The sequence below is a fragment of the Enhydra lutris genome, unplaced genomic scaffold (assembly GCF_002288905.1).
Source record: "Enhydra lutris kenyoni isolate GAN:26980312 unplaced genomic scaffold, ASM228890v2 scaffoldscaffold4, whole genome shotgun sequence".
NCBI classification, from domain to species: domain Eukaryota; kingdom Metazoa; phylum Chordata; class Mammalia; order Carnivora; family Mustelidae; genus Enhydra; species Enhydra lutris.
The window spans coordinates 10,663,646-10,675,832 of NW_019154088.1; the positions used below are offsets into that span (position 1 = coordinate 10,663,646).

At 47.6% G+C, this 12,187-nt stretch overlaps 1 protein-coding gene across 1 annotated transcript in view; it reads right to left on the reverse strand.

Annotated features, from left to right (window-relative positions):
* Positions 1-12,187, reverse strand: part of LOC111138991 (EH domain containing 4) — a 79,604-nt gene that overhangs the window by 16,578 nt on the left and 50,839 nt on the right. Inside the window, exon 4 of the mRNA XM_022491063.1 lies at positions 3,984-4,396. Within this exon, the coding sequence (XP_022346771.1) occupies positions 3,984-4,396 (413 nt within the window). The remainder of the gene's footprint in view (positions 1-3,983; positions 4,397-12,187) is intronic.

Consider the following 12,187-nt stretch of genomic DNA (forward strand, 5'->3'; position numbering starts at 1 on the left):
AAGGATGCTTACTGATATCCTTAAGATGCGGTCTTTGAGGTTAACCAAAAAACCCACTCCAAACTTTTCTTGTTCCTTGAACTAGAGGGATGTAAAAAATATACATAAAGGTAGAAAAACCAGGGAAATCATTAAATTTCAAGAGCTCTTTGGTAAGAGTGCCATTTTTCCTTTTTTTTTTTTTTTAAGATTTTATGTATTTATTTAACAGACAGAGATCACAAGTAGGCAGAGAGGCAGGCAGAGAGAGAGGGGGAAGCAGGCTCCCTGCCGAGCAGAGAGCCCGATGTAGGGCTCGATCCCAGGACCTGAGATCATTTCTTGAGCCAAAGGCAGAGGCTTTAACCCACTGAGCCACCCAGGCGCCCCCAAGAGTACCATTTTTCAATTACTACAGTGTTATTTTTATGGTACTTGGAGCTATGTACTCCAAATACCATAGTACTTGGAGTACTTAGTACTTGGAGTACTACATAGTACTTGGAGTACTATGGAGCTTGATCACTGCAGAACCCAGCAGGATATTAGCGACAGGACACACATGATTCACTCCTGGATGGGATGTGAGTTCTGCCTAATTAAGGTGTTGTCTAAATAGATACAGTCCACACCCCAACTCGACCTGACACTTCCTAGGTGACATCTGAGAACTTGCTCATTGCATGCTTTCAAAACGTCAGCTTGAGAAACCTCTAAACTTTGCAGGGTTCCCGTAGATACACAATTTCACAGACCACACGGAATGACAGATGGACACAAAAAGCAATAGTGAGAAGCTACGGAGGCTGTCCACTGCGCACTTCTGGTGAATGCTCTCCAGACCGAGGAGCCAAACTAACTGAGGTTTGAGTTTATATTTTGCAACTCACAGGCTGTGAGGCCTCAGGCAAGCTGCTTCACGTCTCTGAGCTTCAGTTCCCTTGCAAGAGAAACAAAGATAATGCCCGACTTTGTGCAGTTATGGATCGGATCAGAGGAAGGAATGCATGAAATACTTATGCTAGAGCTTGTGGGACCCCGCACCCCCTTAGGAAGGGGTGGCTAGCAAAGCAACACCTGATCAACAGAAACAGAGATCAGTACGCCAAAATCAAAGAGCATTTTCACGTAATATAAACACTGCAAAGAGGAAAACTCAAGTGACTCCTCGTCCATTTAAGCAACAACAAATTCACAAACGGCCAGAAAGTCACAGATGGCATAGAGCAGATGACATTGGTTGTTGCTAAGGCCACCGTGCTGAGTTCTGCTCCTTCTCTGCCCGAGCCTCTATTTCCTGTCCCCTTTCGCAGGATGGTACTGCCCTGGGGACACCCTGGCACTGAGAAGCTCGGGCTGGAAACAGCCACACTTCAAACATTTTCCTTTATGAAAAGGAACAAGCCAGATACTATTCTTAGGAAGGAAAAAAAAGACAAGCTTTTTTCCTAGAAGTAAGCTCAGCAAGTTGCTCGCGACCCTGTCCCCCCAGCCCCTGCATGGGCACAAGGGCTTTCATTATTCCCAGTGTCAGGACAGAGCAGCATTCTGTGGCCGCACGGGTCCGTCTGTTCGGAGGGCCTGACGCTCAAGGAGAGCAGAGAATTCCCAAGGCGCTTGGCGCTCCTAGTGGACTCTCTGCTCTCTATTTATTTCTGTGAGTGAATACAGCTGTGCTTTGAGTCACGAGGCCTTCAGCAGTGAAGAAGAAATGTCCATGGGTATTTTAAATAGTTCCAAGACAATCCTGAAATCTACAAAGGCTAGCACAGCATCCGCCATCTTGGTTATAAAATAAAGGTTGGGCGTCGTGGGCCCTGCAGTGTAAGTTCGGATGTCTCAGCCGAAGAAAAGAAATACCACACGCCAAGGGGCCACTGAAGGGGCAAAAGCAGACTTCTCGCCACCAGGCCTTAGGCTCAGGACTAGTGCACGAGAGAAAGCACTTCAGGAAAGCTGCAAATGGATTTACGAACTGGTTAGCACGACTTCCTAGTAGAAATGTAAGAAAAATGGCTGTAGCTCCTGACAAGAAGCAGCTGGACCAGGAAGACAGGATAAAGAACGGTGCCTCACAGGGGCACCGGGGCTGCAGAGCAGCTGAACAAGACAGGGGTATGCGTGAGCTCCCATGAATGTGATGGAATGTGAGCAGAGGGTACAAGAGCAGATGGAGGGTCTATCTGTGGGGTCAGAGAGAGATGCCGCCAGGTATCTATTTCGTTTTTTAAAGATTTTACTTATTTGTCAGAGAGAGAGAGAGCACAAGCAGGGGAAGCAGTAGGCAGAGAGAGGAGCAGATTCCCTGCTGAGCAAGAAGCCCTTTGTGGGACTCGGTCCGAGGATCCTGGAATCATGACCCCAGCCAAAGCAGACGCTTAACCCACTGAGCCACCCATGTGTCCCTTGTCTCTCTGGATACAGGAGAGAGGCTGCTGGGTGAGCACACTGGCACGAAGACAGAGGCTGCTGGGCGGGGATGAGGAGGTGTGAGAAAGCCAATAGCCTGTCTAGCAGTCACCCTCAGTGAAGCCTTCCCTATCTCCCCTGGCCAGGCCCCCTCCTCAGAGCATGGTGTCCACACCCTACTCATCACACAGCTCATCATTCTGTAATGGGGGGTTTGGGGCCTCCTCCTGCACCTGCTAGGCTCCCTACTTCTGGCCCTGGTGCTGAGCAAAAGGGGCCTGAAATGAGGCAAAGTGGTGGTGGATTCCAGAAGGCTGGCCTGCTGGCCCCCATGGCCAGACCAGAAGTCACTCTCTGTGCAGCAAGAGGATAAGGGAGGGGGCATGGTTATTTGCCACCAGAAGATGAAGGGGAAGTACCCTTCCTCCCTTCCTGACCAGGGTGCCAGTGGATTTGGCCAGGCAGGCCTGTGGACTGGTTTTAGCTTACGCGACAAGGCACAGGGCTAGGCTGAGAGCAGGAGTGCTGTCTTTTCGTCCTAGTTCTGTTACTCGTGGATTAGGTGACCCTGGAGAGATTGCTTATTCTACTGTGTCCTTCTGAAATGAGGAGTGGTTAGACCTCCGGCTCCCAAACATGGGTAATTATCAGAATCACCTGGGGAGCTTTACGCGCACATACACACACATATGCATACTCACAAATACACACGTAGACATGCACACACACACACACATGAATCAGAAGCTCCAGGGCAGGGCCTGGGAACTTACATTAGTTCAAGCTCCTGGATGCTTCTGATGATCACTGACACTAGCCGAACTCTGCAGGCACTTCCAGCAGGAGAGGAATATGGGATTTTATGAAAGGGGCACACAGTTTTTAAAGAACCATTTTTTCCCTACACTTTTTCTTAGAGGAGTCATGTGCTTTTCTCTCTTCAGGGATGTGACAAGTGCTTGAGGATGGCGAGCAAATGACCGCTCACCCCATCGGATGCGCACCCCTGGGGCTGCCAAAAGTTTCAGCTATGGGGTGGAGGAGCCCAAAGCCACACCGGGTATGCTTGTGGGCACCCACCCAGTGTGAGGACCCGCTGCGACCCCCGAAGTAGCATACTCAGGGTGTTGGGCTGACCCAGCCTTCCTCCTATGACAACTCTGGCTCCAGGCAGGGACGTCGGACACTGGGGTCCATGCCTTAGGCAAAGGGTGACCAGTGGTGGCATCTCAGCACCCTACAGGTTCCACCAAGGCCACTTCTCTGGCTCGGTTGGCTACATCCCCCTTGTCTTAAGACAACAGCAGTTCCCAGGTGGTGCACGCACTGACCCCTCCCTGTGTGCCCTGCGAGCGAGGTCACACTGAATCCTTACAGGCATCCTATGACATGCTCTTACGCGCTCCATTTTACAGAGCAGGAAACAGGTTTGGAAAGGTTGAATCATTTGCCTGAGATCACAGAGTAGGAGCCGGAATCTAAACAGGCCTCCTGATCTTGAGGCTCTCTTCTGAACCTTGTTCATGTTCCATCCCCTCCTGTGCCCCCACCTTCCCCTAGAGAGGAGACAGCGGGAAGGTGTCCCCCTGGCTCACCTTGGCCAGCCTCGCTCGCTTGATGAGGTCGTTGAGTTTGCGCACGGCCGCCTTCTGGGGAAGGCTCTGGATGTCTCTGAAGAGGTCTTGGGCCTCGGCCTCAAAGAGGCGGCGGTTGTCAGTGTTCTGCAGGGGCTGTGCCCAGAAGGAGCCGATATAGACACGGAGAACCTCGGGTGTGTTGATGACCTTGCCCAGGGACCACATGAGGGCCCCATAGACGCGCATCAGCTGCTGCGTGTCCACTTGGTCGGCCTTGTTCAGCACCACGCGGATCTTGTCATCCTGGCCCCGGAAGGCCTTGATGGCCTCCGAGAACTCATCTGAGATGTCCAGTTTGTGAGCATCGAAGAGCAGGATGATCCTGTCCACGCGCTCTGCAAACCACTGCAGAACCTGGCAGAAGTCGTAGCCTGGGCGGAGAGAAGGGCATGTCAGTGGGGCTGGGGCTCAGGACCGGGGACATGTGGGGGCGCCGGTGACTGCCAAGGACGGAGCGCCACCTCCAAGGAGTTGACGGAGGTCTGATGGCCTGAAAATCACCTCAAATGAACCCCCTGGGGCTGGACATATTCAGGAGTCAATGCTGGGGATCCCAGGATCCCTCCCCTGGGAAGAAACAGGGCCTGAAAAGGTGCTCGTGGTCATTCAGATGGGGTGTCCTTTCCAGATCTGTGATTTCATTTAGTCCCCACAAATCTCTTACTTCCCCTGGTATAGTCCTTGGGATCGATGGCAAATTGGATCAATGGGTCTATAAAACCACAGGCCCTGGGTGAAAACTCTCCTTTTGGCCAAAGGTTCACTTTTCTGAAAGTAGAGGAGGTGGAGAAGGAAGAAAACTCAGGGGTTGCTTGGGGTCCTGTGGTGTCACCACTAAGCACAACAAAAGAGGAACTGTCTTCTCTTATCCTAAGTTTTTAGGTGTTAAGAAGGCCAAATGTTGGCCTGCCCCAAAACGGTGACCAATATTTATCATTTGGACTATTTCTATCGTAAGTAAGTTGTAAATATTTTTAAAAGATCATGTCTCACAGTCATTGTGTGAAGTGGTCTCTTGCCAATTTCTTTTTTTAAAATGGCCAGGCCCACAACAAATTGTTTAGTTCACTTTGGCCATGTGCCAATAGGCTCCAAATCACACAGCTCTGTAAACACTTCTCACAGGCCCTGGTCAAGGCCTGTTTTGGGTCTCCCCCAGGGGAGGCAGAGGCCCTTGAAAAGCAAACAAGAGAAGACCAGTCCCACAGAGTTTATTTTTAATCCCGGTCCGATTAGCTGTGGGCTCAGGCTTGGCATAGCCCAAGGAGGGCCAAGATGGTGCCTTTCCTGACTCCTGTCACCCCTTTTTATAGGTCTTGAGAACCTCCGAACACATGTAAAGGTCTAGAAAATAATATGATGAATGCTGATGTACCCATCACATAACTTAAATAAACCTTGACCTTTCACCTTATTTGCCTCAGATGCTTTAAAGGATTTAAGTGTACTTTTTTTTTTTTAAAGATTTTATTTATTTATTTGAGAGAGAGACAGTGAGAGAGAGCATGAGTGAGGAGAAGGTCAGAGGGAGAAGCAGACTCCCCATGGAGCTGGGAGCCCGATGTGGGACTCGATCCCGGGACCCCGGGATCATGACCTGAGCCGAAGGCAGTCGTCCAACCAACTGAGCCACCCAGGCGTCCCTTAAGTGTACTTTCTATAACAAAATCCTGCATAGCCGTGAGGATGAATTAGATTTTCCCTCATCAACACAGGCAAATCTCCAAAGGAATGGTGAGCAAAAAACCAGTTTCAAAAGGATAGGTCCAGCATGGTAACATTCACATAAAGTGTTAAAAAACAAAGCAACACTCAGGAGCCGAGAGATATGTATACGACAGCACAAATACAAAAATATTAATGCTAATTTTGGAATACTGATGAACTCCGAGGGTTGTAAGGTAGATGAGAAAGCATCTAAAGAATGATCTATTTTCAAAAATAAAGGGGGTCAGTGGATGAAAGTTTTCATAAATTTGAAGAACAAGCGTAAGAGAACTGGTTGAAGAACAAAAGGATTTAGACACAATTTTAATAAAGAACATGAAACATTTCAAAAATGCTAACATTCCCTGCAGACCCCTCCCGAGCACACTCCCCGGAGGAAGCACTGCCCTGAGCGTGGTGTTTCTTGTCATTACACGTTTGCGTGTTCCCGGTTCAGACTTTTCACTTCTCTATTCTGTCCCACAGTGGCACTCCCTGATTCCTTGGGGACAAAGAGGGCAAAGGCAGTTGTTAGAATGTGGGCCAGAGTTGATTTTCATCACGATCAGCAGTCAGGTGAAAACAGAAGAAAATCAAAGGCCCGTGGCATGGGGGTCGCACAGCAGTACGTTTAAAGATTCTGAGTGCAGATTTCACTTGGAGTTCTGTCCCTACCAGGACAGGGCAAACTGCCTCCCAAGGGGCTTCTGTCATTCCAGACTGATCTGGGTCAGCCCGATAGCCCCAGACCCTGGCTCGGAGATCCTAAGCAGATGATGGCTCTGCGCCCGGGGAGCCAGGAAGATGTTTTAGAACTAACCACCAGAAGGACCTGCCTGTGGACACTGGAGTGGACATGAGCTGAATTTGCTGGGCACCCTTCCTGTTGGGCCAGGGGTCCCGTGTGGGCCGTAGACGCTGAAGGTGTAGCAGACAGTCCGTCACCCCACTCATTGGCAGGTTGGGGTACAGACAGGTGACCTAGAACCAGAGAATCATCTCTTTCCACCAGGCAGGGGTATTGGATCTTGAGGGAATGATACAAAGTCACAGGGAAAATGAGAATTTCTTTCCTTTTTTTTTTTTTTAAAAGATATTAATTATTTATTTGAGAGAGAGAGAGAGAACTATTAGGGGGAGCAGCAGAGAGAGAGGGAGAAGCAGACTCCTGGGCGAGCAGGAAGCCAGATGTGAGGCTTGATCCTGGGACTCCAGGATCATGACCTGAGCCCAAGGCTGACACTTAACCACACAGGTGTCCCCCAAATGAGAATTTCCTAATGGCAGTGGTACTGAACTGAGAGTCAGGTGGTGGTAGCTTCTTCACCTAGTTTTCGAGACTAGCTTTCCAACCTATTAATTCTGTGAACAACTTGATTTTCTGCAAATTTCCTTTTCTGCTTATATCAGAATCAGCTTCTTTGATTTGCTGCCAAGAATCATAGTTGGTGAATAATTTTCCCCACATCAGAAATACTCTTCCAGTCAGCGCCCAAAGACACTTGGTACCCCCATTGCTGTCACTGCCTGCACACATGCAATTTCAGCCACAGACACACAAATCTCTTCTTCCAAGGACCACCTGGGCTGAGTGGTTGGCCTTGACAGTACCCATATCTAAACTTTCACTTAAATTTGGGTTTCTCCTTTCTTTTCCTTTTTTTTTTTTTTAAAGATTTTCTTTATTTATTTGATAGAGAGACACACAGTGAGAGAGGGAACACAAGCAGGGGGAGTGGAAGAGGGAGAAGCAGGCTTCCTGCTGAGCAGGGAGCCCAAAGCGGGGCTCATCCTAGGACCCTGGGATCATGACCTGAGCCGAAGGCAGCCGCTTAACAACAGAGCCACCCAGGTGTCCCAAACTTGGGTTTCTAATAGTTATTTTAAATGTCTTTTTTTTTTTTTTTAAAGATTTTATTTATTTATTTGACAGAGAGATCACAAGCAGGCAGAGAGGCAGGCAGAGAGAGAGGAGGAAGCAGGCTCCCTGCTGAGCAGAGAGCCCGATGCGGGGCTCGATCCCAGGACTCTGAGATCATGACCTGAGCCGAAGGCAATGGCTTAACCCACTGAGCCACCCAGGCGCCCCATTTTAAATGTCTTTTTAAAAGATGTCATCCCAATGCTTCATTGAAATAAAAAGTGGGAACAGAGCTGCTAGATAGAAGTTTACTGTAAGTGAGGCCACTACTCATCTCTGGAGGAAGGACCACATGGCCATATTTTCTTGTTTTAAAATAACCAGGAGAACTAAAGATTTAAGAAGTACAGGTAGATACAACTGTGTTCTGTTTGTCACTGAACAGGTCTACAGTATTATTTGTTACACATTAGGGAGTATAATCAAAGGTAAAGAAATCACCAAGTGTCTCAGGAGAAAGCAAATAATTACCACAGCTGGGAGAGGTTGGTCTGCTCATTTTTTTCATACCTAGTTGTTGTTATTAAAATGATTTTTTAAAAAGATTTATTTATTTTAGGGGGGGGAGGAGGGGCAGAGGGAGAGGGAGAGAATCTGGAGCGGACTCCCCACTGAGCACTGAGCCAGATGTGGGGCTCGATCTCACAACCCTGAGTTCAAGACCCGAGCCAAAATCAAGAGTCAGATGCTTAACTGACTAGCCACCATGCAGCCCTCACTTTAACCATTTTTAAAGTATACAGTTTATTGGCTTTAAGCACATTCTCATTGTGGTGCAATCATGACCATCTGCCTACAGAATTCTTCATCTTCCCAAACTGAAACCAAGTACCCATTAACATTAACTTCCCATGCCTCCCTCGCCCAGCCCTGGCAAACACCATTCTATTTTGTCTTTGTGAATTTGACTACTCTTGGTGCCTAATGTAACTGAATCATACAGTACCATTTTGTGACTGGCTTCGTTCATTTAGCACAATGTCCTCAAAATCCACCCCTGTTGTAGACTTTGTCAGAATTTCCTTCCTTTTTAAGGCTGAATAGGTCTGCTTGACTCTTAATTCTTCATGAGAGAAGACAGGTACCAAGGACTTATCTACCAAAAAGTTCCAGCTGATTTTAAAGAAACAACTTAATTTAATGATGTTATTTAGTCTGCTGAAAGCAAATGGTGACACAGAAGGACCCGCAGATCACTGATTATCAAAGGAAGGTCTTAGACTCAAGTAAGCTGCTTGCCGAAGGTGAGACTTACAGATCCCTCCTTAGAAGCATGGAATCAGAATCCCCGAGGCTGGGCTTGGTGGCCCGCATTTTTTAAACTTCCCAGATAACTGGCGATGCCTGGTGGTGTGAGCACTGCTACTCTGAGCGCCAAAGCAGATGTTTAACCAACTGAGCCACCCAAGCACCCAAATTTATTATTAATCAATCAATTAATGAATTAATCTTCATGAGTCTGGGGTAGGTACTATTACTGTTTTCATGAACATGACTCTTTGCAAATATATTATTTCTCTACTGTAAAAAGTTAACACAAATTACATACAACCAGAAATCAGGCGGTAACGAGGTAAGGTGATGGATGTGTTGATTAGCTGCAAGAATCATTTCACTGTATGTGTACATTAGATCATGTTGTATACCTTCAGTATACACAATTCTTACCTGTCAATTATGCCTCAGTAAAGCTGGGGGGAAAAAAAGGAGAAAAGTATATACAGGCTTTGGACTCAGGCTGCCTGAGGTCTAATCCTGGCTCCATCACTTACCAGTTTCATGAACTGGGGCAAGTTCCTTAACCTCTCTCTCTGTGCCTCATTTCCTCATCTGTAAAATGGGGCTAATCATAGCATCCACATACTTCATGGGGCTGTGAAGTTAACAGATGAGAAACATTTGAATCATCCTGACATCTAGAAAGCTCTCCAAAATGTTATCTACTGGTTATTTAAGAAACCTTAGCAACGGGGGCATGGTGGGAGTGCAGTAAATGTTGAAGGATGCCTTCCTGGGGCCAAGTAAAGTCTGCAGCCACAGAGAAAACACAATTAATTAGGGTAGAGGTGACAGCACTATGATGCTCGAGCCAAGTGGAAGAATCGGCACTCAGAAGGTAGCTAATAGAAGATACGACTTAGCAGAGAATCGTCCATACCTTATAAATAAAGCTGGTGGACCCTCAAAGTCCAGAGGCCTTTCTTTTTTTTGCTTATGAAATAGGTGGAGCTCTACCAGTTGGTCCTAAAGGCCCTGGGTTGCTCCTAAAATAAAGCTGTGATTCTAACCACAGATACTTCCCGGCTTATAAAAGCCTGTGCATAGCCATACAGGCCGGGATAACCAGGGCACACGTTGTTACCCAGTAGGAGGAGAGTAACGAATTTTCCCGAAGAATCGGTTACAGAGGGCGGTCAGGTCCCCATTACCAACTAGAGTTAAGCCACACTGTGCTAAGTGGGTCTGTGACAGAGTTGCCACTTAAACAAAGTGGAAACCGGTGGCCCTGACACTGACCGTGGCCCTTGGCTGCTATTCCGTTGGGCCTACGGCCTACACAGTGATGTTACGTTTGGACTTGGCCTGTTTTTGGTCCAGACATGCACTGTAGTTCTAACAGCCCATTCTACCTCATGCCCACTTCTGAGTGGAAATACCACAGCTCTGACGCAGACCAAATTCTGCCTCCGAAAGGCCACCTCCTGCTCCTGAGCTCCCGCTGGGGTCTTACAGCTCCCCAGAGAACTGCACCATCTGAGGCCACAGATGTTTCCCTGCTGGGCTGTAACACCCAAGGGGAGGGGCCCTTTTTACACTGCTCCCTACAGCACCGAGACGGGGCTCACCGAGAGCAGGCCTCAGTACATGCTTCCTGAGGGACTGAGTGTTCTCTATGCAAAACTGTGTTCAAAATTCCCAGAAGTAGCTTTCAACAAGCTTTCGGAACACCTCACTCTCTGGAATTCAGAAGTACGCTAAACATTTAGAAATGTAACAATACATTTCACATACAAAAGTCAAAAATGGATTAATTAATAATTCTCAAATGCCTAGGATGTGCTCGGGATGGTTGCTGAGGGATATACTTCTATAAAACAAAGGCTGCTCGCTTTACCCATACTAACCCCAGAGTGGGAGCAATCCAAATGTCCCTCGACAGGTGAATGGATAAACTGTCCAGTGGAACAGCGCTCAGTAATACAAAGAAGGAGCTACGTGCAGCCACACGGGGGGATCTCGGGAACACCAGGCTGAGTGAGAGAAGCCAGACACTGAAGAGTATGCACCATAGGATTCCATGTATGTGAAATTCTAGAACAGGCAAAACCAAGCTATAGTGACTGGGAGCAGGCCCGTGGATGGGACTGCAAAGTGGCATGGACAAAGAAGGGACTTCTCAGGGCGATGGAAAGGTTCTACTTCTTGATGATGGTACACACATTGGTCAAAACTCATCAAACTGGACATTATTATGTTCTACTGCAATAAGACTGCCTTAAAAAATTAAAAAAAAAAAAAAAAGAAAGAAGGAAAGGAAGGGAGAATGAACTCAAAGCTGCTAAACTTGTTTGAAGATAAACATTTCCACAAACTTATGGATGGACCAGGAAGTTGAAATCTGTTTGCCAAGCCGACTTTGTAGCATGTTTGGCTGGATAGAGAATTGAATGTCACGAAAGCAGGAGCCTTAGGCTTTAGTCAAAATCAGTCTTCACCAAAAAGGTTAATGTACAATTTGGCTCATCCACTAGAACTTTGAGAGTGGTGTCATTTTACAGGTGTTTTACCTTCTGGCTGAGAGAGTCTCCCATGGTGACGGTCAGGGATGACAACACTCTGTTTATGAGAATCCATTCCAGCTAGGGAGAACACAACACAGCCCAGGGTACATACACACCTGGGTGGGTGTGTGTGTTTGTACACAGGCACGTGGGGCAACGCATGTATGCTTGCATTAATGAGTGTGTATGGAAGGTACAGGAATCCACATCCTAACACACTTGCCCCCACGGTGCTCAATGTACTTTTTTTTTTAAAAGATTTTATTTATTTATTTGATAGACAGAGATCACAAGTAGTCAGAGAGGCAGGCAGAGAGAGAGGAGGAAGCAGGCTCCCTGCAGAGCAGAGAGCCCGATGTGGGGCTCGATCCCAGGACCCCGGGATCATGACCTGAGCCGAAGGCAGAGGCTTAACCCACTGAGCTACCCAGGCGCCCCTGCTCAATGTATTTTTAAAATTTATTCATTTAATTATAGACATCTTAGTTCTATTAGACCTAATGGAACTTCTATTGGTCTAGGACAAAACAGAGATGTCATCAGCCCAATTGGTTAAAAATGGAGTTCCTATCATTGCAAAAGGATCCACAAGTAATATAGCTTTGGGAGCTGAGAAAGAGAATTTGTCCTGTGGAAGATCCCAGCTTGGCATCCTGGCTCCACGTTCTGGGAACAAAGGGAGGGGGCAGGAAGGAAGGGGCCCTTTCCAGCCAATCAGGGCCTTCCACCCATGGAAGCTGTGGTCTCCATCC